The sequence below is a fragment of the Carcharhinus amblyrhynchos genome, chromosome 30, assembly GCF_965287045.1.
Source record: "Carcharhinus amblyrhynchos chromosome 30, sCarAmb.v2.hapA, whole genome shotgun sequence".
Classification (NCBI taxonomy): Eukaryota; Metazoa; Chordata; class Chondrichthyes; order Carcharhiniformes; family Carcharhinidae; genus Carcharhinus; species Carcharhinus amblyrhynchos.
In genome coordinates, this window is record NC_137353.1 from 17,736,784 (window position 1) to 17,761,432 (window position 24,649).

The window sequence follows — 24,649 nt, forward strand, 5'->3', positions numbered from 1 at the left end:
CCTCCATCTGTTTGTATATTTGGGAACTCCCAAATTTGTCCCTATTTAACATCAGAAAGAAGGATATGTGGGCCATACTTAAGAGCTTGCCTTCCTTCAGACTCTTTGAATACATGGAGCATCTCCCTCTCTTTACCTGCTCTAGGATTTCTCTGGTCCCCGTTTAATTCTGGGTTGTTCTGAGAGGCTGTTTTCTCTTCTAATTTTACTGGCAGAGCTTTGGCCTTGCTAGATTTGAGCAGCCAAAAACCTGGTTGTCATGGGTGAACATGTATACCAGTGACTACCTGACTGCTGGCTGTGCTCGCAGCCTATCTATCATCATCTCCACGGGAAGAGGAGGAGCTCAGTGCTGTCCCTTATGTTTGTCTTTAATTCCATGAAATCTATAGCCAACTGGTCTGCTATATAGGCCTGGTTTTCCTCCCTCACGTTTCCTAAATAATGAAATGATATCCGGCAATTTTCGAATCTGATATGTGTCCTGAATCAACAGAATTTTGAAGATTATAGTCCTTTTGCAATGTTCCCATGTTCTTCCTTTAAAACTTGCAATAGAAATCATTTACTTTAATGTGAATATTTTCATTATTAATTGAAAATCAATGTTACTGTAGGAACAACCCTTTTTTCTGTTTTGCACAAATTCTCAGGTTTAATGTTTGGTGACTGATTTCAGAATTAATGGGAATTCCTGTCCCAGTGGTTTGATTGTGTGTTGAGAGAGGGTGTCAGATCAGCCCAGGGTTACCACTCATAATCTCGAGTGATTTCTGCTGGAAAATGCATAGGCAGGATTTTGCTCTGCACTTTAACAAAATAAGGCAGGATCTGGCTAAGGTAGACAAGAACAAGTTATTTGTGGGGAAATCCACAAAAGAGCAGTGGGGGTGGGGGGCACTCAAAGATGAAATGGGGAGGGTACAGCACGTTTCCTCTAGGGTAATAGGAAGGTGTAGCAAACTCAAAGAACCATGGATGACCAGAGACATTCAGGATACAATGAGAAGAAAAAGAGAGTATAGGGTGAGTGAGTCTGCGGACGCATTAGTGGAGTACAGAAAGTGCAGGATGGAGATTAAGAAATCACTTAGGAGAGCAAAGAGGGGATATGAGAAAGTTCTAGCTGGTAAAAATAAAGGAAATCCTAAGAGATTCAGTAACTATATCAATGGGAAGAGGATAACTAGGGAAAGAGTAGGCCCATTAAGGACGAGGGGGGAAATCTGTGGGTGGAGGCAGAGGACATTGGTAGGGTATTAAATGAATATTTCACATCTGTCCACCCATGAGAATAAGGAGGTAGAGAGTAACTCGGGCAGAGAGCCTGTGAGGCTCTAGAGAAAATTATCATAGAGAGTGACAGAGTATTGGCGGGCTTAAAAGTGGACAGATCTCCAGGTCCGGATGAATTGGGTCCCAGGCTGTTGTGGGAGGCAAGGGAGGAAATTGCAGGGGCAATTTTTAATTCCTCCCTGGTCACCGTGGTGGGGGCCAGAGGACTGGAGAACAGCTAATATGGTCCCACTATTTAAGAAAGGTTGTAGAGACATGCCAGGGAACTTCAGACTAGTGCGTCTCATGTCTGTGGTGGGAAACTACTGGAGAAGATTCTGAAGGAGAGAATCTATCTCCATTTGGCGAGGCAAGGTTTGATCAGGGATCGTCAGCATGCTTTTGTTAGAGAGAAGTCATGTCTAACAAATTTGATTGAATTTTTTAAGCGTGTAACCAAGTATGTGGATGAGGTTAGTGCGGTTAATGTAGCTTAAATGGATTTCACCAAATACTTGGACAAAAACCCACATGGGAAACTTATTAAGAAGTCAAATGCACATGGGACACAGGGTGATCTGATAAGGTGGATTCATAATTGGCTTAGCGGTAGGAGACTGAATGTGGTGACAGACAAACAGCTGCTTTAGTAACTGGAGGCCAGTGTCCAATGGCATACCACAGGGATCCGTGCTGTGCTCCCTTGTTCATTATTTATATAAATGACATGGATGACTATTGGGGGTGGGGGGGGTGTAGGATAGGATCAGTAAGTTTGCCGATGACACAAAGATTAACAGTGAGGTTGAGTGTCTTGGATTGCAGGAGGATATAGACGAGATGGTCAAGTGGGCAGATAAGTGGCAGATGGTATTTAACCCTGAAAAGTGTGATGTGATGCATTTGGAAGAAGTAATTTAACAAGGAAGTATACAATGAGAGATCTGACACTAGGAAGTTCTGAAGAACAAAGGGACCTTGGCATGTTTGTCCATAGATCTCTGAAGGCAGAAAGGCAGGTTAATAGGGTGGTGAAAAAGGCATATGGCACACTCGCCTTTATCAATCGGGGTATAGATTACAAAAGCAGAGAGGTCATGATGGAATTGTATTGGACTCTGGTGAGGCCACAGCTGGCGTTTCTGGTTGCCACATTATAGGAAGAATGTGAACACACTGGAAGGGGTGCAGAGGAGATTTACCAGCATGCTGCCTGGGATGGAACATTTAAATTATAAAGAGAAATTGGATAGGCTTTGGTTATTTTCTCTGCAGCAGAAAAGACTGAGGGGTGACCTGATTGAAGTGCTCAAGATTGAGGGGTATGGCCAGGGTGGATAGCTGTTCCCATTAGTTGAAGGGTCAGTTACAGGGAACGTAAGTTAAAACTGAAGGGTGGGAGGCTTAAGGATTTAAGGAAAAACTTTTTTATCCAGAAGGTGGTGATGGTCTGGAATGCACTGCCTGGGAAGGTAGTGGAGATGGGATGCCTCACATCCTTTAAAAAGGACCTGAATGAGTACGGTGTGGCCCAGTTATAACGCAATGGTTGGGATACGTAAAATGTTATTGCAAAAAAAAAGCGGGGTTGCGCTAAATCAGGGTTCAAGAAAATCAGCATTCGAACTGACCCAATGTTGACCTAACATCCTAAAATACCCCTATTTTCACCCTATTTGACCCATTTTTTGCACGTTTACCATCTGGCAAGTAAATTACCTTTTAATTAAAGAATTCCACAAATAAATCGTTGCTACAGTAGAAATTAAAACACAAATTAATTTTTAGTAAAACTTTTTAATCAAGAAAACAAAACAACAACAGTTTATTTCTTAAAAAAGCAGTTTGTTCCATTTTGATCTAAGAAAACATGAAATTAACTCACCAAAAACTTTTCAGTTCCCCGGAAAGAGCAAAAAAAGGTCCAATAATTCATCGCGTTATATCAGAATTCACGCTAAATCGGAGTGCGTAAAATCGGGGTTTCACTGTACTTGGCAAGCATAACATTCAAGGCTATGGCCCAAGTGCTAGGATTAGGTAGGCAGGTCAGGGCCTTTCATGCGCCAGTGCAGACTTGATGGGCTGAAAGACCTCTTCTGCACTCTAGTATTCTGTGATCATGTTTCCTGGTCAAATTTCCACTGGCTATTCAGCGTCTGGGGTCACACATGATGAAAACCACAGGAGTGAGATTATATACTGAAACAAGTATCAGGAGGTCACTGAATCCTTGTGAGTGCACCTACATGACGACAAGGAACCTTAATTCCAGTGAGAATCAGCAGTTTCAGGAGAGGAGGGGGCCAAACCCTAGTGAGAATAGAGGGGTAAACACTTGATTTATGATGTAAGTTCTTGTGTTTTCTCAGTAGAACCCAGTGCTGAGCTCTACCTGTTTGTGCTGAGGATTTGAGGTTCTCAAAGAATTTGAGCTGCTTATCTGAGCTGATCATTGCATACAATAAGCCAAAGAAAAATGATGTATCTCAACCATGATCTCCTTCAGTCCCAGCTCAAATATCAGAGCAGCTCAATGATTTAGCTGCCTTTGCTGTTTTACAGATGTAATGAGCTTCAATCCACAGGAAGCTCTTTGTTAAAAGCGCACTTTTCAACAACAAAACTCTCGGAAGTATCTTTTCAAGTTCCAAAATCTTTGAAATACTTTATAACAAAATGATTCAGGAGTGAACTGGTAAGATTGCTTTGGATTTTATTTAATCAAAAAACTTTGGAGAAAATCACTGAGCTTTACAGCTCAGAACGCAGGATAATCTCCTAGAAACCTTTATACTACCTTTTTAAGAGACTGAGAACTTCAGCCGATTTAATCATCTCCATGTGCTGATTCTGGCTGCTGCAGAAGGACTTGGCACAGGAATCGGGCTGCACAGTGGCAGAAAATAAATATGGGCACCGCATGTTTGTGGCTGGGGAGAAAATTCCATCTGTAAAATATTTGGGCTGCTTCAGACAGACCCCATAAAGGTAAACAGATATTAGAGAGGAAATTAATCTGCAGTCTGGTCAGAGGAGAAGGACACGGCGGTTGTATAGCAGAGACAGATTTCAGGGTCTGCACAGAAAGACGGAGCTCAGGCTGCAGAATGGTACTGCTGGGCTGTGAAAACTCTTGCTGCCATGGTGATGGGCATCATGCGGGTGATGTTGAACAGATTGAACTTTCTGAATTGTGATCAGATATCAGAAGGTTTGGCTTCAGCAAAACGTTCTGAGTGAGACAAGAAAAAAACAACAGAAAGAGGGAGTGACACAAAGAAAAGGAATGAGGGAACAAGGAGAACCGACACACAGAGAAAAAAGGCACTGCGAGAAAAGGAGGGATGTAGAGAAAGGAAGAAAAGGAGAGGCAGTGAAGGAAAATGAGATCAGAGGGAAAAAAGTGGATTAAAGAAAAAAAGAGCCAAGCAATAAAGTAAAAACAATAAAGACAAAAAAAGCGAAGCAAGAAAGGTACAAATATAAAGGGTGAGCAAAAATGATATGTTTAGAAAGAAAGAAACAAAACGACACCAACAAAATGAAAAAGACAAAAAGGGAAAGGTAATGACAAGGTGAGACAAGGACCAAATGAGAAAGACACAGCAATACAGAAAAAACAGTGATTGAGTGAAATAAGAGGAGGAGAAACAGACTGACCCAGAGAAGCTCAATGAGAGCAATTTGGTCCTTCGTGTTGAAGGAAGTCGTGGATATTTTTGGGTTGATGTGTGGCGAGGAAGTTTCTATCCAGCTGACATTTGGACCTCAGTATTTGGCTTTATGTAGCATTGCCTGCAGAACTGACCATGAACTCTGTCCTCTCTAAATATGGATCCCCACCTCGAAACTGGTTTAACCTGCGCCTTCGAATGCAACCAAGTAAGTACTACAATTAATCTCCAGTAATGTGGCAGTTTAGTGTTTAACAGAACAGGGATGGGGGATGGAAAATTAACTTTGCAGCAAGTTCTTCAGATGTAGGATGGTGGAAGCAAATTCAATATAAACTTCCAAAATTAATTGAATATGTATTTGAAAAAGAGAAATTCATTAAGCTATGAGGAAGGAGTGGAACTAACTAGATAGCTCTTTCACAGAACCAGACAAATGCTTCAACCAGTGCTGGAAGAGTATTTGATTCTAAACATGCAATGAAGGTATCCCTTTATCTAGGTGTTGCTACTTTTGTAATTGGACAGTACAATACCAGTATGTTTGTATATTACTGTTGGATTAGAAAACCTAAATCTGTTATTAAACTTTCTTCCTACTGATGAGGTTCCAGATGATTTCTAAGATGAACAGCGCACTTTGTTGTGTTCCTTAGGGAAATGCATCAGTTGAAATCAAGAAATATGCAGATTGGAATCATATGTAATTATATGACAGTCATTGTACATCTTCTAAGATTTATGTTCAATGTTAAATTTCAGATACCAGCTGGTTTTAAAATTTTCTCCCCACCAATCCTGAAGGTGCTGATACTCACTGGGGTTCAGGTCCATTCCTCTCCTGAAAGAGATTATACTAACTGGAGACCCATCTCCCCACCACATACGAGCATATGCAATAGGAGCAGTAATATGCCATTCGGCCCCTTGAGCCTGCTCTGTCATTCAATAAGATCATGGTTGATCTGTTTATGTTGCAAATTCCACATTCCCATCTACACCTAATAACCTTTGATTCTTTTGCCTAACAAGAATCTTATCTACATCCATCTTAAAAATATTTGGTGGCCGCACCTCCACTGCCTGCTGAGGTAGAGTTCCAGAGTCATACAACCCTCTAAGAAAAAACTTCCTCATCTCTTTCCTAAAAGGGTTACCCCTAATTTTAAACAGTGCCCTTTAGTTCTGAACTCACCCGGAGGAGAAAGCGTCCTTTCCGTGTCCACCTTATCAAGACTATTCAGGATCTTATATACTTCAATTAAATCACCCCTCATTCTTCTAAACTCCCGCTGGCATAAATCACATTTTGGGATTTCCACAGGTTTTCCCACTGTCAATCCCATCCCCACCCCCTGGAAATGGGAGCCCAAAATCCCCCCCTTTGTTTTTTTCTTTCTTCCTGCCAAAGTGAGCAATTCCACATTTTCCCACATTATTCTCCATCTACCAGATTTTTTGCTCACTCGCTCAACCCATCTCTATCTATGTCTGCAACCTTCTTATGTCCTCTTCACAACATATTTTTCGACCAGCTGTGTCATCTGCAAATTTAGTCACCATGCTTTCATTCTCATCTAAATGATTGATGCAAATTGTGAAACATTGAGGTCCCAGCACAGACTCTGTGGGATTCCATTTGTCACATCCTTCTACTGAGAAAAAGATCCATTTATGCATGTTCTTTTATGCCCATCTTCTATCCATGCTAATGTTACTCCCTACATTATGAGCTCTCATTTTCCTCAGTAATTTTTGATGTGCACCTTATCAATTGCCTGCTGAAAATCCAAGTACAGTATTACTACACGACCCTGCCAGAAATCCATAGCGCATGTTACTCCTGCCAATAAATTTCCCTTATAATAAATGTCAATAAATTTCCCTTCCAGAAAAGTGCCTAGTTATAACCTCCTTAATAATTGATTCTAACACCTTCCCCAAGCTAAATAGCCTATAATTCCCAGTTTTCTGCCTCCTTTCCTCTGCCCTCAAATAGTGGGGTTGGTTATATTTGCTACTTTCCAGAATGCTGGAATCTTTCCACAATCTGGAAAATTTTGGAAAATCAACACCAATACATCTACTACCTCATTAACCACAACTTCTAAGATGAGAGGATGAAGTCCATCATGACCTGGAAACTTATCAGCCCAGTAAAAAGTCTGACAACACCAGGTTTCAGTCCAACCGATTTATTTGATAGTAAATTCACTAGCTTTCGGGTTAGCCCCTTCGTCAGGTGAATGGAGAGTTCTGGCCTCAGACAGTTTACAGATTACTGATTAGAATGCGAATCTTTACACCTAACCTGCTGTTCAAGTCTTAAAGTGGCTAACAATGTGTGTGGAAGGAGCACTGATCACAGGTTAAAGAGATGTGTATTGTCTCCAGACAGTACAGTGAGTGAGGTTTTGCAAACCCAGGCAGGTCACAGCCTGACCTGCCTGGGTTTGCAAAACCTCACTCACTGTACTGTCTGGAGACAATACACATCTCTTTAACCTGTGATCAGTGCTCCTTCCACACACATTGTTAGCCACTTTAAGACTTGAACAGCAGGTTAGGTGTAAAGATTCGCATTCTAATCAGTAATCTGTAAACTGTCTGAGGCCAGAACTCTCCATTCACCTGACGAAGGGGCTAACCCGAAAGCTAGTGAATTTACTATCAAATAAATCGGTTGGACTGAAACCTGGTGTTGTCAGACTTTTTACTGTGTTTACCCCAGTCCAACACTGGCATATCCACATCATGACAACTTGTCAGCCCTCAGCTCCATCAGTTTGCACAATACGACTTCCTTAATGATTGTAATTTCACCAAGTTCCTCTCTCCCTGACACCACCTGCGCAAGGATATTTTGGCCTTGGAGGGAGTGCAGAGGAGGTTCACTAGGCTGATACTGGCGTTGAGGGGGTTGAACTATGAAGAGAGGCTGAATAGACTGAGCTTGTACTCGGAGTTTAGAAGGATGAGGGGGGATCTTATAGAGACGTATAAGATGATGAAGGGGATGGATAGGGTAGAGGTGGAGAGGTTCTTCCCGCTTAGAAAGGACAGTAGGACTAGAGGGCACAGCCTCAAGATAAGGAGGGGGCAGCTTAGAACAGAGTTGAGGAGGAACTTCTTCACTCAAAGGGTGGTGAATCTCTGGAATTCCCTGCCCGTTGAAGTGGTGGAGGCTACCTCGCTAAATATATTTAAGATGCGGGTAGATAGGTTTTTGGTAGGCAAGGGGATTAAGGGTTATGGGGAGAAAGCGGGAAAGTGGAACTGAGCCACTTCAGATCAGCCATGATCTTATTGAATGACAGGGCAGGCTTGAGGGGCTAGATGGCCTACTCCTGCTCCTATTTCTTATGTTCTTATGCTTTACAGCTATTACCAGAATACTTTTATATCTTCTATTGTGAAGACAGAAGCAAAATATTTGTTTATTCCATCCACCGATTAATAATAGATCTATTATCAACTCCCCAATGTCACTCAGTTTAGAGGGCCAAAACTCAGTTTATTTTCTCCTTTCTAAATACATGTAGAAATTCTTGCTATGGTAGGAAGGACTATTACTTATGGGGCGAAAAACTGCAGCAGGCGACGGTGCAGAGGGACCTCGGGGTCCTTGTGCATGAGTCGCAAAAACCCAGCTTGCAGGTGCAGCAGGTGGTCAGGAAGGCGAATGGGATGCTGGCCTTCATAGCGAGGGGGATTGAATATAAAAGTAGGGAGGTCTTGCTGCAGCTGTATAGGGCATTGGTGAGGCTGCAGCTGGAGTACTGTGTGCAGTTTTGGGCGTCGCACCTGCGCAAAGATATTTTGGCCATGGAGGGAGTGCAGAGGAGGTTTACTAGGCTGATACCGGAGTTGAGGGGGTTGAGCTATGAGGAGAGGCTGAATAAACTGGGCTTGTACTCATTAGAGTTTAGAAGAATGAGGGGAGATCTCATTGAGACGTATAAGATGATGAATGGGATGGATAGGATAGAGGTGGAGAGACTTCCCGCTCAAAAAAGACAGTAGGACTAGGGGGCACAGCCTCAAGATAAAAGGGGGGCGGTTTAGAACGGAGTTGAGGAGGAACTTCTTCACTCAAAGGGTGGTGAATCTCTGGAATTCTCTGCCCGTTGAAGTGGTGGAGGCTACCTCGCTAAATATTTTTAAGACGCGGGTTGATGGGTTTTTGATAAGAGAGGGGATTAAGGGTTATGGGGAGAGGGCGGGAAAGTGGAACTGAGCCGCGACAGATCAGCCATGATCTTATTGAATGGCGGGGCAGGCTCGAAGGGCTAGATGGCCTACTCCTGCTCCTATTTCTTATGTTCTTATGTAATCAGTTGGACTTAACCCTGGTGTTGGCAGACTTTTTACCACATTTTGATTACATAATATCAAGTCTAATATAACCTCCTCTCTGGTTGGTTCCAGACGTAGCGCTCTAAAAAACTATCTCAAAAGCATTCTATGAACTCCTCATCCAGGCTACTACTGCCAATTTGATTTTTTTCAATTTATAGATTAAAATCACCTATGATTATCAACACCCCTTTATCACGCACACTCAATATTTCTTCATGTATATGTTGTCCTCCATTGTAGCTGTTATTAGGGGCCTACAAAACACTCCCACTAGTGATTTCTTTCCCCTACTATTATGGGTGGTACTTGGGTAGCACTGTTACCTCACAGTGCCAGGGACCTTTAAACATTCCCCGCTGTGTGCATGGGTTTCCTCCAGGTGCTTCAGTTTCCTCCCACATGCCAAAGATGTGCAGGTTAAGTTAATTGGCCATGCTAAATTGCCCCTTAGTGTCAGGAGGACTAGCAGGATAAATAGGTGGGGTTATGGGGATAGGGCCTGGGTGGGATTGTTGTTGGTGTTGGATCAGTTGGCTGAATGGCCTCCTTCTGCACTGTAGGGATTCTATGATTCATCTCCACCCAAACGGATTCTACATTCTGATCTCCTGAAGCAAGATCATCTCCAACTCTTGCGCACCAATGCAATCTAGATTAACAGTACTATCCTGCCAACTTTGCCTAGTTTTCTATTATTCTTCAGTGTCTAATACCCCATATTATTCTGGACCCAATCCTTGTCATGCTGCAGCATCATTTCCATAATGACTATCAGATCATGTTTATTTACTTATCATTATCAATTAATTTACTGTTATGAATGCAATGCACATTCAGGTACATCATCTTTAGTTCTTTTTGTTCCCTTTATAATATCTAATCTTGACTGTTGGTGTATTCTTAAGTTCTTTTTTCTGCATCCCTTCCTGTCATTCTATGATCTTCATTTTCCCATAGAACTATTTTGCTGTGCTGCCTTGACTTTAACTGTTCCTGCAAATCAAGAGCTAATGTTAACAGTTATCCACCTGAAATGTTAAATTCTGCTTCTCTCTCCACAGAAGCTTCCAGCGTTTTCATTTTTATATCAAAGTACACAATAGTTCAGTATTGTCTGATACAAATTTAGGTATAGAAGTGATCGGCGCAACTAGTGGGCCAAAGGGCCTGTTTGTGCTGTAGTGTTCTATGTCTAAATCTCTAACAAACATAGCCACATGTACTAACTTCAGTTGGACATGCCTCTCTTGCAACACGAATAAATCTATTTCACACATGGATAGTTAACTTTCACACCTACCACCAGTCAATAACCAAGGAAGTAAAGCACTCACAATGATCAAAAACCAGTCACACACTTTTTTTTCTTGCTGTTTTACCAATAAATTCCCAAATATGAGCATCAAGATCCCGTGCTCAACAAAGGGATCTATTACTCATTTTATTTACTAATCAGAAATGTAATTAGCCACATCTGGATTCTGAATTAGTCAGATGTGGTAATATGTTGGACAACACTGCTCTATTTCCAGCCAGGACACCTTCCTGTTTTCGGAAAAGGGGAGAAGCCATTTGGAATGGAGAATTTCCGAGTGGTCGACATAGTGGATGCTGTTGGCTGCTATGGAACCTTAGTCACCTTAACATTCTGCCTGTGACTTTCCCCGCACTGAAACAGGACACCCAGCTGAATGAATAACATTTGCCAATGTGTAACAAAGATTTTATTTGAATGGCCTATTAGCAATAAGGTTCATTTCCATCCAACCTACTCTGGACTGTACATTTATTTATAGAACTGTGTCCAATTTTGGGTACCACACCTAAGGAAGAATGTATTGGCTTTGGAGTTGGTACAGAGCAGATTCCCCAGAATGACACTAGAGCTAAGAGACTTAAATTATGAGCCCAGGTTGCATAAACTTCGTTTGTATTCACTTGAGTTTAAAAACTTAAGTAAGGAAGTAGTTCTTCATAAAAGATCAGTAGAAATCTGGAACTCTCCCCAAAAGACTAAATGCTGGAGTCAGTTGGGAGTTTTTAAGATTGAGATCAATGAAATTTTGTTAAGTAAGAGTATCCAGGGATATGGCACAAAGTTGGGTAAATTGAGTTGAGGTGCAGATCAGCCATGATTTGTTTTAATTATTGAAATACGCTTGAGGAGCTGAAGGGCCTAGTTGTGTCCTATGTAAGAAGTCTCACAACACCAGGTTAGAGTCCAAACCAGTTTATTTGATAGTAATCCCACAAGCTTTTGGAAACGGTGTTCCTTCGTCAGGTGTGTGGAAGGTTCTGATCAGAGAAGGGCGTATAAAGACACACACGGTTTACAGAATACTGATTAAAATGCAAGTCTTTACAGCTAACCTGCTATTCAAGTCTTAAAGATGCAGACAATGTGAGCGGAGATAGCATTAGCATAGGTTAAAGAGATGTGTATTGTCTCCAGACAGGACAGTAAGTGAGATTTTACAAGCCCAGGCAAGTTATGGGGGTTACAGATGGTGCGACATGAACCCATGAAAGGAGTAGACTTTGATCCTGTTCAAGTTTTTCATCCTGAAAATCTGTGTCTATTTCTACATTTTAAATCCTTGACTTGGCAATGCCTCTAGCCTAGTGCAACCAAGTGGAAGCATGGCCATAGTGATTAATTCCTATTGTTTGTACTTTTTGCAGAGGTAGAGCTGTAATTTCTCTCAATCTGTTAACAGCAAGCACAGTTAACCGAAGCCATGGTGGGATTGGGAGCAAGGGGTAGGGGGTTTGGTGGCTGGAGGTGTAAATCAGGCAGTATCTAAAACAGGCAAGATGAGTGGATTTTCCACTAGACCATCAATGGGTTGTACCAATACCTCAGCTCCTGGGCCTCTTAATCATGCATTTTCACTCACTGTCTGACCCATGTTGAGCAAAGAGTTGCTTGAGTGTTTGGGAGGAAAGTAACTCAGGCTGGCAAGGAGTCTGAGTCCTATTCCTCAAGATGTGCAGCCCCAGCAAGATATGGTCAGAGTTCCTGGCAACGGTTGGCTCCTCTGACTGGGTCAATACCTTCTTCTGTGATTTTTTTTTTGCACTCAGGTATTTCTTTCCTGTTTATTATGAGCCTCATCTGACGCAAACCCAAACTTCCCTAGCCAAAAGAAATTGGACTTGAGGTTCAGAAGAAACAGAAAATAATATGAGCAGCGGAAGGCTAAGCTAACCAGACAGTGAAGTCATTCTACTTTCCTCATCCTCCTCCCAAAAAAGGGAAAAACACACTTGCATCAGATTGAGTGATCGTGCAGCTTGGATTTGGCACTGAGGTCTGCTTCCTCAATTTGTCTGCCGCACTGCAGCAGTTCAAAAAAAACTCAGTTCTTATGTGGCCAAAACAATTTTCTTTTGAGAAGCGCTGGACTTTGGCAAGGTCCATGTTGAAGGAACAAAACAAATGAACTGATAGCACAAATAGAGTTTAGTAAGTATGATCTGATAACTATTACAGAGATACAGCAGCAGGATGAAATGGATTGGGACCTGAATATTGAGGAAAGGATAAGAAGTTAAGAAAAGGCAGAATTGTGGTTCTAAGTTAATGATGACATTAGCCCGTTAGAGAGGGATGATCTCATTTCTGGAAACCAGGATGAAAAGCAGTTGGAATAGAAATGAGGAATGATAAAGACGAGTAGTAGCTATGGGACTGATGTACAGGTCCTTAATTGTAATTACACGGTAAGAAAGTGTGAATGTGGTAATTTTCCATTTAAGGAATCATCTGCAGAATATGATCACTTAATGCAGGGAACCAATCGGGGAGCAGTGTGGGGGATCACCCTAGTAAGCACGAGCTTTTGTATTCAATCATCTCGGGAGCTAATTGCAGCCAAGAGGCTGCAAGCCTGTATATAGTTTAACCTGTAAATAAACAAGTTGGGTTTTCCCTAAACTGTTGAATGTGCATCTTTTCATTTGGTGCCAATGATATCAAAAAATGATCCTCAGACTGTGAGTATCCAGTGTATAGTGAAGTTGAGAAAAGAGTATTTGCCAAGGTGCTTCTCTTTGGATGGAAGATTAATTTGACTTTACAGAGAACTAGACACAATATTTAGAGCACAATCCAAATGAATGAAATAGGGAAAGAAGCAAAGTGCAAGGTAATTCACCTGAGTGCGTGTAGAATCCAAACTTGTATTTTGATTTGTAGTCTCATAGCCCCAAACGTGGCTGACTCCAAATCATTCAGTGAGCTCGTAGTATCGGTGAAGTCACATTTCCAGCCTAAACAATTAGTCATATCCCAGACATTCAAGTGGGAGAGCCCCAGGAGAAATGATGGCAACATATATCACTAATTTCAAGCAGATATCAGAGTACCACAATTTTGGAGCTACCTTGAATGATGTGTTATGGGACAGATTAGTCTGCTCTGTGTCATGAAGAACAAGGCAATTCAACTGAGATTATTTGTAACAGTCAATATAAATTTTAAATGAGCAATGGAGATAGCACAGGCAATGGAAAACATGCATAAGAGTCACAGAATATGCAAAATAGCACCATTCATCAGTGAGGGCTGGAACCAGCAGTCAACAGTGGTGACAAAAGGAAGGAGTAGCCATGAGGCGGGAAACAAGTTCAGCCTTAAATGTGACAAAACAATTTAAAAGAGGCCACCAATCAACAAAGTCTGAAGTTGAATGTTACTGATGTCGATGTAACCACTCCCCTGAATTCTACAGGTATAAGGAGGCTAAGTGTTTTTTTGGTTATAGGAGAGGCCACTTAAGACGTGAGCGCAGAGCCAACTCTACCAAGTAGCCAATTAAATTTGTCCTAGTAGCCGATTAAATAAGGTATCGCCAATAGGGCAGCACAGTGGTTACCACTGGTGCCTCACAGTACCAGGGGTTTGACTCCAGCCTTGGGTGACTGCTTGTATGGGGTTTGCATAGTCTCCCCGTGTCTGCGTGGGTTTGGCTGCATGCTCTGGTTTCCTCCCACAGTCCAAAGATGCAGATTAGTTGAATTGGCCATGCTAAAATGGCCCCTCAATGTAGGTTAGGGGAATTGGCCATCATAAATGGGTGGAGTGACAGGAATAGGGTGGGGGAGGCGGTTGGATAAGCTGCTCTTTCAGAGAGTTGATGCAGACTCAATGGGCCAAATGGCCTCCTTCTGCACTGTAGGAATTATGTGGTTCTATTTTATGGCATACAGTGTAGAAGAGTCTAAAACCAATGATTTAAATATTCACACACTGTTTGGTAGGAACTTTCTTGCCGACTTTTATACTAATGTAATGCCCCAGCCTGGGTAAATGGGAAGCCTCTTAAGATGCAAGTTGATACAGGGGTATCAACTGTTGCAATAGGTCAACATACATATTGATACTTGAGAGAAGGAATTCAACTATTGAATTTGAAGAGTATCGCTGACAAATTAACTTATATTGGAGAAGCGATAAAAATGGTGGGCACTTGTGAGCTATGGGCAACAGTCGGCGAAACTCCGTAATCATAGTAACAGGTGAAGGACCAAGCCTTCACGGCTGTGATTGGCTTAAGGAAATCAAGTTAAATTGGACTGAGATTTTCCCTAGTGCAAGAGGGAGGGCTGCTCATACTGATGAAGAAATATGAAAGCATCTTCAAGTATGAAGTAGGCAAAATAAAAGGCCTGCAAGTGAAGATCTATATGGACCCAGAGGTGACCCCTCAATTCTTTAGGGTCAGACGAGTACCATATGCTTTACGAGATAAAGTAGATACTGAATTAAAGCAATTGGAAGAACTGGATATCAGCCAGCCAGTTCAGTTCTTGGAATGGGCAGCACACCATAGTTCCCATGTTAAAACCGGACAAGACTGTCTGCATTTGTGGTAATTACAAGTTAACAGTTAATCAGGCTGCCAAGTTGCACCAATCCTTTTCTATTTGTTGATGGGATGTGGGTGTCGCTGGTTAGGCCAGCATTTATTGCCCATCCCTGAGGGCATTTGAGAGTCAATGACATTGCTGTGGATCTGTATCATGTTAGGCCAGGATGACAGATTTCCTTCGCTAAAGGACATTAGTGAACCAAGATGAGATTTTACAACAAGAGACAATGGTTTCATTAATTCCAGATGTTATATTGAATTCAAATTTCACCATTTGCCATGATAGGATTTGAACCTGAGTCCCCAGTCCTCGCTGGGTCTCTGGATTACTAGTCCAGTGACAATATCAATGCACCACTGCCTCCTCAGACCTGAAGACTGAAGATCTACATGCAAAGCTGGCTGGAGGTCAATCGTATGCAAAGCTGAATATGAGCCACACAAATCAGCAACTCAAATTAGACTACGCTTCCTGAGCTTATGTCACAATAAACACACACAAAGTGTTTTCCAAAACACGAACCTGCCTTTTGGCATGCCTTCAGCCTATGCAATTTCCCAGAGACAGTGGAGAGTCTGCCGCAAGCGTTGCCACATGTTGTGGTTTACCTTGATGATGTTCTCATAACTGGATCAACAGAACCTGAGCATCCAGCGAACTTAGAGGAGATGCTCAAGAGGCTGATGTTCACCTCAAGAAGGAGAAATATACTTTTCAAACCATTGAGGTAACCTACCTGGGATACTATGTAGATATATCCCATGGAAGATAGGGTCAAGGCCATAAAGGAGGCACTTCCTCCCAAAAACACATCTGAGCTTGTCATTTTTGGGAATGATAAATTAGTATGGATGTTTTTTACCAAACTTATCGATGCTGTTGGCTTCCTTGCATATTCTGCTAATGAAACATCTGCATTGGTCTTGGAAGATGCCCAAGAAAGAAGCTCTCAACAGAGTAAAACAATTGCTGCATTCTTCAAACTTGTTAGTACATTTTGACCAATCTAAGGAGCTCATGTTGACCTGTGATGCCTCTCCATATGGCGTTGGTGCAGTGTTGTCCCATGAGATGAGCAATAGATCTGAAAAGGCAATAGGCTATGTCTGAAGAACCCTCTCAGAGGCTGAAAAGGGCTACTCCCAAAATGAGGAAAAAGATTATCAATAGTTTTTGGTGTCCAGAAATTCCACCAGTATTTACGTGGTAGGCACTTTATCATCATTTCTGATGACAAGCTGCTCTTGGGTCTTTTTAAAGAAGGCAAGACTATTCTGCCAATCACATCAACAAGAATTCAAATTGGGCATTAATTCTGTCCATCTCCGAAAATACATTCAAGCACTGACCTGGAATACACATAGCGAGTGTGGATGCACTTTGCTGTTTATTAACATTTTACAAGAAAGTGTTACATCTACTCCAGTACCACAGGAAATTGTCATAATGCTCAATTGTTTGGACATATTGCCACTCACGGCAAAGCATATCAGGTATTAGACCAGTCGGGATCCATTTCTGTCCAAAGTGAGACATGAGATACATTGGTTGGGCCAATGAGCCAATTTCTGAAGAAGTGAAACCATTTATTACCCGCAGGGATGAATCAAGTTGCTGGGAAGACATCATACTCTGGGGAACAAGTATAGTGGTCCCTGTACCAGGCAGAGAGTGCTTCAAATGGAATTACACAGTGCTTATCCAGGCATTTCAAAGATGAAGATGCTTGCCAAAACTTATGTGTGGTGGCCTGGCATTGATGCCAACATTGAGAGCCTAGTGAAGTTTTTGTGAACAGTGCCAATTGCAACAAAGGTTTGCTGCTGCACCTCCACTGCGCCTTTGGGAACAGCCTGGCTGGCCATTGGTGCAGGTCCACATTGATTATGCTGGTCCATCCATGGACACAATTTTCTGCTCATTTTTGATGCACACTGTGATTAGGTGGATATTTTTGAGGTGAAGTCTCCTACACTACTTGCTACCATTGAAAGATTATGCCAATGTTTTTCCACTCACAATACCTGAAGTCACAGCGAGGAATTCTCCCATCCCACCCACCAAGAGAATCGTAGTGGGTGGGGGATGGACTATGCAAAGGGCCGTTGACCTCTTGGGACAAGCATGGCTGGAAAATCCCTCCCCTAGTGTCTGACAATGGAACAGTATTCGCAAGTGCTGAGATTCAAAACAATGCCATAAAGTTCATTAGAACTTTAGGGGTGGCACAGTGATTAACACTGATGCCTCACAGCACTAGAGACTTGGGTTCAAATCTCAGCTTGGGTCACTGTCAGTGTGGGGTTTGCACATTCTCCCTGTGTCTGCATGGGTTTCCTCCCAGTGCTCCGGTTTCCTCCCGCAGTCCAAAGATGTGTAGGTTAGGTGGATTGACCATACTAAATTGCCCCTTAGTGTCAGGGGGACTAGCTAGGGTAAATGCATGGGATTTAGGGGATAGGGCTCGAATGGGATTGTGGTTAGTGCAGACTCAATGGACCGAATGGCCTCCTTCTGCACTGTGGATTAGCTTAGTTCTATTGTGTCCTACTCTGTTCTAATAATCTTTATTAGTGTTTTAAATCCCAAAGTATTTTAAAGTCCTCTAACAACCTCATAGTAAAGACACCCTTAGGTAGCAATGATCATAATATCATTGAATTTTACATTCAAGTTGAGGGAGAGAAGAATGCATCCAAGATCAGTATTTTAAACTTAAATAAGGGTAATTATGAGGGCATGAAAGCAGAACTAGTTAGAGTGCATTGACAAATGTACTTAAGATAGATTTATAGGATTCAGTGGTAGACAATGAAAGGGGTATTTTGGAATATACAGAATAAGTACATTTTAATAAGAAAGAAAAATTCCAATGGAAGGGTGCATCATCAGTGGTTAATTAAAAAAAGTAAAAGACTGTATTAACTTAAAGAAAACAGCATGGGGTGATTCTCTCAAATAAATTCTAAGTGTCGAATTTGTGTAAAAATGGCAGTAGATCCCACTAGTTTTTCAGTGGAAGTTCAAAATCTCGCACACTGTGCCCTGCAGAGTGCCTCAATGTGGATCGCGCTGAAATTCAGTGGGTTATTTGGAACTGAATGGTCTTATTAGCAACTGATGGCAGGGTTTTGTACAAGGGAGGTCATGTCTCATTAATTTGATTTACTTTTTTTCAGAAGGTGATAAAAATGACGAGGGAAGGACTGTGGACGTTGTCTACATGGACTTTAGTAAAGCATTTGACAAGGTCCCTCATGGCAGGCTGGTGCAAAAGGTTAAATCACAAGAGATCAGGGGTGACCTAGCTAAATTGATTCAGAACTGGCTTGGCCAAAGAAGACAGGGTAGTGGTAGAAGGGTTTTTCTGAATGGTGGTCTATAACTAGTGATATTCCCAGGGATCAGTGCTGGGGCCTCTGTTGTTTGTAATGTATACAAATGACTTGGAAAAAAATGTAGCTGGTCTGATGAGTAAGTTTATGGATGATACAAAGATTGCTGGAATTGTGGATAGTGATGAAACTTCTCAGAGAATACAGCAGAATATAGATAAACTGGAAAATTGGGCAGAGAAATGGCAGATGGAATTTAACCCGGACAAATGCAAGATGATGTATTTTGGTAGATCCAATTCAGGCAGGAGCTATAACATAAATGGCATCAGGAGCATAGATACAGAGGCCTGGGAGTACAGGTCCACAGATCCTTAGAAGTGGCAGCACAGGTGGAAAAGGTGGTTTAGAAAGCATATGACATGCTTGCCTTCATGGGCCAAGGCATCAAGTATAACAGTTGGCAAATTATGTTACAGTTATATAAAACATTGGTTAGGCCACATTTGGAATACTGTGTCCCATTCTGGTTGCCACACTATCAAAAGGGCGTGGAGGCTTTGGAGGGAGTACAGAAAAGGTTTACCAGGATGTTGCCTGGTATGGAGGGTATTGGCTTTGAGGAGAGATTAAAATAAAGTGGGATTGTTCTCCTTGGAAAGACAGAGGCTGAGGGGCGACCTGATAGAAGTTTATAAAATTATGAGAGATGTAGATAAGGTGAACAGTTGGAAGCTTTTTCCCAGGGCAGAAATGACAATTGCAAGTGGGCACAAGTTCAAGGTAAAGGGGGAAAGGTTCAGTAGAGATGTGCGGGGAAGTTATTTTTCACACAGAGACGGGTGACGGCCTGGAATGCACTGCCAAATGAGGTGATTGAGGCAGACATGTTAGTAACATTTAAGATCTATCTAGATAGACACATAAACAGGTAGGGAATAGAGAGATACAGGCGGTTTGTCTAGATGGGGCAACGGAAACGGCGCAGGCTTGGTGGGTCAAAGGGCCTGTTCTTTGTGCTTTGTTGCTCCCACTGGAAAGGCTGACAGCATAGCGCTGGGTGGGTCACTGCGCACGCGTCAATCAGTCACTGCCAAGATCGGCGCATGCACGATGGCACTGCACTGCTGGCCTTCCAATCGCTGGCCAGCTCGATAGCTGATGCCAGGTGGGCAGTGGCAAGATGCCCCCCTGGGCATTGGCACTTTGCCCCTTGGGCAGTGTTGGGGGCCCAAGCTGGCACTGCCAAGGTGGCAATACCCAGGTGGCACCTGTCTGGCACCCGACCCTCTGGGGGTGCCAATTGGTCCCCATTTCACTCCAGTAGGGTCGGGCAAGTGGGGACCTTTAGAAAATCCCACTAGAGTGGACCACTCCTAGCAGAGGGCCTGGAGATTTCAGTCTTGGACCCATTAATGATATTTAAATTGGAATTTAAATAAATTATGCTCCACGCGATTTCTGATGCAAAGTTGATGGCACCAGATGTCCGGCTGCCGGAGACGCGCAAGTCGTGGCGCCCAGCGGGGAGCCCGCCAGATAACCTTCGCTCAAGTCTCCCGGCCCACTGCACTACAAAAGCACGCAATAGGCTGGGAGAATCATCCTCACATATTTGTGCAAATACAAGTAGCAGCTTAGAAGATTGGAAAGAATACAAAGAACATCAAAGAATGATAAAAATGTTATAAAGGAAAAATGAGAGCATGAGAGAAAGCTGGCTAGTAATGTAAGGATGGATAATCAGAGTTTCTATTGATATTTAAAGAAGAAAAGAGTTTAAAAAGTAAATGTTTGTCCTATAGAAAGTGAATCTGGGGAATTGATGGAAAACAAGGCTGTGGCAGATGAATTAAATAGGTATTTCACTGTGAGGACGTTAAGTTATGTCCTGGAAAGAGCTGTAAATAGGGAAATGGATAGGAGAGAGAAACTCAGGAAAAATACAATCTACAGGGAAGTGGTATTGAGCAAATTGTTGGCCTGACAAACCTCTGTGTCCAGACAAACTTCTGCATCCAGATGGACTTCACCCTCAGGTCTTGAAAAAAGTGGCTAATGAAATAGTTGATGCATTAGTTTTAATTTTCCAAAATTCCTCAGATTTTGGAACAGTTCCATTAGATTGGAAGGTAGCAAATGAAAATCCTTTACTCAAAAAGGGAAGAAGGAAAACAGGAAATCACAGGTCAGTTAGCCGAACATCTGTCAAAGGGAAAATGTCAGAAGCCAACATTTAAAACATTATAGCAGGACACTTGGAAAAAAATCAAGGCAATCAGGTGGAGTTAATATGATTTTGTGAAAGGGGAATCATTTTTAAGTAATTTATTCGTACTCTTTGAAGGAATCACGTGTGTTGTGTATAAAGGTGAACTAGTAGATGTACTGTACTTAAATTTCCAGAAGGCATTTATCAAATCAATGGTTATTGCAAAAAATAATTCATGGCATAATGGATTGAAGATTGGCTAGTTAACAGGAAACAGAGTTGGCATAAATAGTTGGCAGGATGTGACAAGTGGTGTGCCACAGGGATTTGTGCTGTGGCCTGAACTTGTTTACAATTTATATAAATGACTTGAACGAAGGGACCGAAGGTATGGTTGCTAAAGTTGTTAGCAATACAAAAATAGATAGGAGTAAGAAATTGTGAAGAGAACATAAGGAGGGTTACAAAGGGTTAAGTGAGTGGTAAGTTACATAGGTTAAGTGAGTGGGCAAAAATCTGGCGAGTGATGTTTAAGGTGATCAAATGTGAAATAGTCCATTTTGGCAGGAAGATTAAAAAAGAAGCTTATTACCTAGATGGCAAGAGGTTGCAAACCTCTGAGGTGAAAGTGCTTGAATCACAAAAGACTAGTGTATAGGTCGAGTAATTAGGAAAGCTAGTACAATGTCATCATTTGTTGAGGAGGGAATTGCTTTCAAAAGTCGGGAGGTTATGCTTCAGTTGTATAGGGTTTCAGTGAGACCACATTTAGAGTATTGTGTACACTACTGATCTCTTTTTCTAAGGAAAAATATAAATGCAAGGATATAATTGCATTAGAAACAGTTCAGAGCAGGTTTACTAGACTGATACCAAGTATGAGTGGAATGATGAAAGGTTGGACAGGTTAGGTTTGTATCCACTAAAGTTCAGAAGAGTAAAAGGTGACTTGATTGAAACCTTTAAGATCCTGAGGGATATTGACATGATGAGGTAGAGCAGATGTTTCCTCGTGTTATTTGTTATTATTTTAATGACTTGGATGAGAATTTAGGAGGCATGGTTAGTAGGTTTGTAGATGACATCAAGATTGGTGGCATAGTGGACAGTGAAGAAGGTTATCTAGGATTGAAACGGGATCTTGATCATTTGGGCCAGTGAACTGATGAATGGCAGATGGAGTTTAATTCAAATAAATGTGAAGTGATGTATTTTGGTAAATCAAATCAGGGCAGACCCACTCAGTTAATGGTAGGGCACTGGGGAGAGTTACAGAACAAAGAAATCTCGGCGTACAGGTTCATAGCTCCTTGAAAGTGGAGTCTCACGTGGACAGAATGGTGAAGAAGGCATTCAGCTTGCTTGGTTTCACTGGTCAGAACATTGAATACAGGAGTTGGAACTTCTTGTTGAAGTTGTGCAAGACATTGGTAAAGCCACACTTGGAATACTGTGTACAGTTCTGGTCACCCTATTATAGAAAGGATATCATTAAGCTAGGAAGAATGTACAAAGATTTACGAGGACGCAACCGCAACTTGATGGTTTGAGTTATGAGGAGAGGCTGGATAGATTGGGACTTTTTTCCCTGGAGCGTAGGAGACCTAGGGATGATAGTATAAAGGTCTACAAAATAATGAGGGACACATAAGGTAGCTAGTCAACATATTTTCCCAAAGGTAGGGGAATCTAAAACTAGAGGGCATAGATTTAAGGCGAGAGACGAGAGATACAAAAGGTCCAGAGGGGCAATTTTTTTGCATGTCTGGAATGAGCTACCAGCGACAGTAATGGAGGCGCATACAAATTCATCTTTTGAGAAGCATTTAAACAGTTGCATGAGTAAGATGTGTATAGAGGGATATATAGGCCAAAGAAGCCACGCCAGCCGCTGCCCCCTTTACCAAGGCCCGAAAATGGCCATGATCTGGACAACACCCGAAATGGTCATGATGGCCATTTAAATGCAGTTGCATGTATTTCAAGAAACTTAATAGGCTGCATGCCCAACTTTACTGGCACTCCCCCCTTTACCACTGCGTCCACCAATCCGCAATTGGCACGGAAATCTGCAATCGGCACAAAATAGACATGGTCCAAAAAAGTGCAATTTGAGCACTCCATCAATGAGTGTTAGTGAGGAGGTAATCTTTGCATCTGACAGTTCTCTGCTGCTTACGGGGTCCTTTCATTGTGGCCGTTTTGTTTCTCGGGTTAGGGAGGGAGCTCTGCCAGTGTATGGAGGGTGGGTGTGTCTCTGATGTCCGATCTGCAACACAGTCCACGGTCTCAGTGCTGTCCTTGGATCTTGTGGGTGCTGGCGGGTCCTAGTGCACTCAACACTCTTCCATCTGAAAGATGTGCAGAAAGCCCTTGCAAATTGCAGTGCTGCAGCCTCTGAACTTTTCAAGGAGCTGTGATTCTGGGGAGTATGTGGGTGGGGGAATGGGGGGTCTGTGATTCTGGGGAGTATGTGGGTGGGGGAATGGGGGGTCTGTGATTCTGGGGAGTATGTGGGTGGGGGAATGGGGGGTCTGTGATTCTGGGGAGTATGTGGGTGGGGGAATGGGGGGTCTGTGATTCTGGGGAGTATGTGGGTGGGGGAATGGGGGGTCTGTGATTCTGGGAAGTATGTGGGTGGGGGAATGGGGGAGATTCTAGGGTGCATGTGGCTGGGGGAATAAGGGTTTGTGATTCTGGGGAGCCTGTGGATGGGGGTCTAATTCTGGGGAGCATGTGGGTGGGGGAATGGGGGTCTGTGATTCTGGGAAGCACGTGGTAGGGGAATGGGCAGTATGGACAGTGACTGTTGCTGAGCTAGGGGCAAGCAACGTTCCTTAACCTCGATATGTATTCATCTCCATCTCCAACAACTGCTGTCTTTCAGAGTGACAAGATGGCTTTTGCAATGCAACTTTTGATCTTGCTATTCTTTTGGTTGCTGCTGGAGCTGAGGAGGAAGAATTGTGGGCACAGGAAGCCCCGGCCTTATCATTTGCAGAGTAGAGGGAGACAACCACCAGAGGCAGGAGGTGGCTGCCATTCGCCGGGGGGAGAGGCAGGGGAAGGTGGGAGTGGAGTTCCGTGTATGAGTGTCATTTGAACAGATGTCGGATCCTGTGTGTCACCGGCTCCGCCTCCAAAAGGAGACAATGCAACACCTGTGCCACTTGTTGCAGGACCTGGCACCTTTGCGGGGGGGGGGAAGAACCCACTCTTGATGGCTGTCAAATTGACAGCCACTCTGAACTTATGCAACTAGCTCCTTCCAGGCTCCTAGCAGAGATATATGTGGCATTTCCTAGTCAGATGTGCACACCTGTGGCAAGTAGGTCGTGGAAGGCCTTCATGCTCAGGCTGGGCAGAACAAGAAATTTTACCTGGTCCAGATCTAGCAGGAAGCCTGGGCTGCAGGGTTTGTGACCATTGCGGGGATGCCTAATGTGCAGGGGGCCATCAACTGCACCCACGTTGCCCTCAAGGCCCTGCAGCAGAATCCATGATTCGTCAACAGAAAGGGTTCCACACCCTGAATGTTCAACTAGTGTGTGACCACAATATGAAAATTATGCACATGTGCGTGAGACACCCTGACAGCCTGCATGACAGCTTCATTCTTAGAAGCTCTGACATACCAGAGTCATTTAAGGAGAAGCCCAGGCTGCAGGAATAGCTTGTGAGTGACAAAAGGAGACAATGCAACACCTGTGCCACTTGTTGCAGGACCTGGCACCTTTGCGGGGGGGGGGGGAAGAACCCACTCTTGATGGCTGTCAAATTGACAGCCACTCTGAACTTATGCAACTAGCTCCTTCCAGGCTCCTAGCAGAGATATATGTGGCATTTCCTAGTCAGATGTGCACACCTGTGGCAAGCAGGTCATGGAAGGCCTTCATTGGGTTAGTCACTTTGGACGT

The 24,649-nt window shown here is 42.9% G+C and overlaps 1 protein-coding gene across 4 annotated transcripts in view; it reads left to right on the plus strand.

Annotated features, from left to right (window-relative positions):
- LOC145360272 (pleckstrin homology domain-containing family G member 5-like) overlaps nt 1-24,649 on the plus strand; it is a 141,592-nt gene that overhangs the window by 6,120 nt on the left and 110,823 nt on the right. For 2 of the 4 annotated variants that reach the window (XM_080215391.1, XM_080215386.1), the window contains exon 1: nt 4,166-5,160. The exons of 1 other annotated variant lie outside the window; for it this stretch is intronic. In XM_080215391.1, coding sequence (XP_080071517.1) covers nt 5,088-5,160 — 73 coding nt within the window. In that variant the 5' untranslated portion in view covers nt 4,166-5,087. Of the gene's footprint in view, nt 1-4,164; nt 5,161-24,649 lie in introns of those variants that run through there. One more of the 4 variants, XM_080215390.1, reaches the window with a different exon arrangement.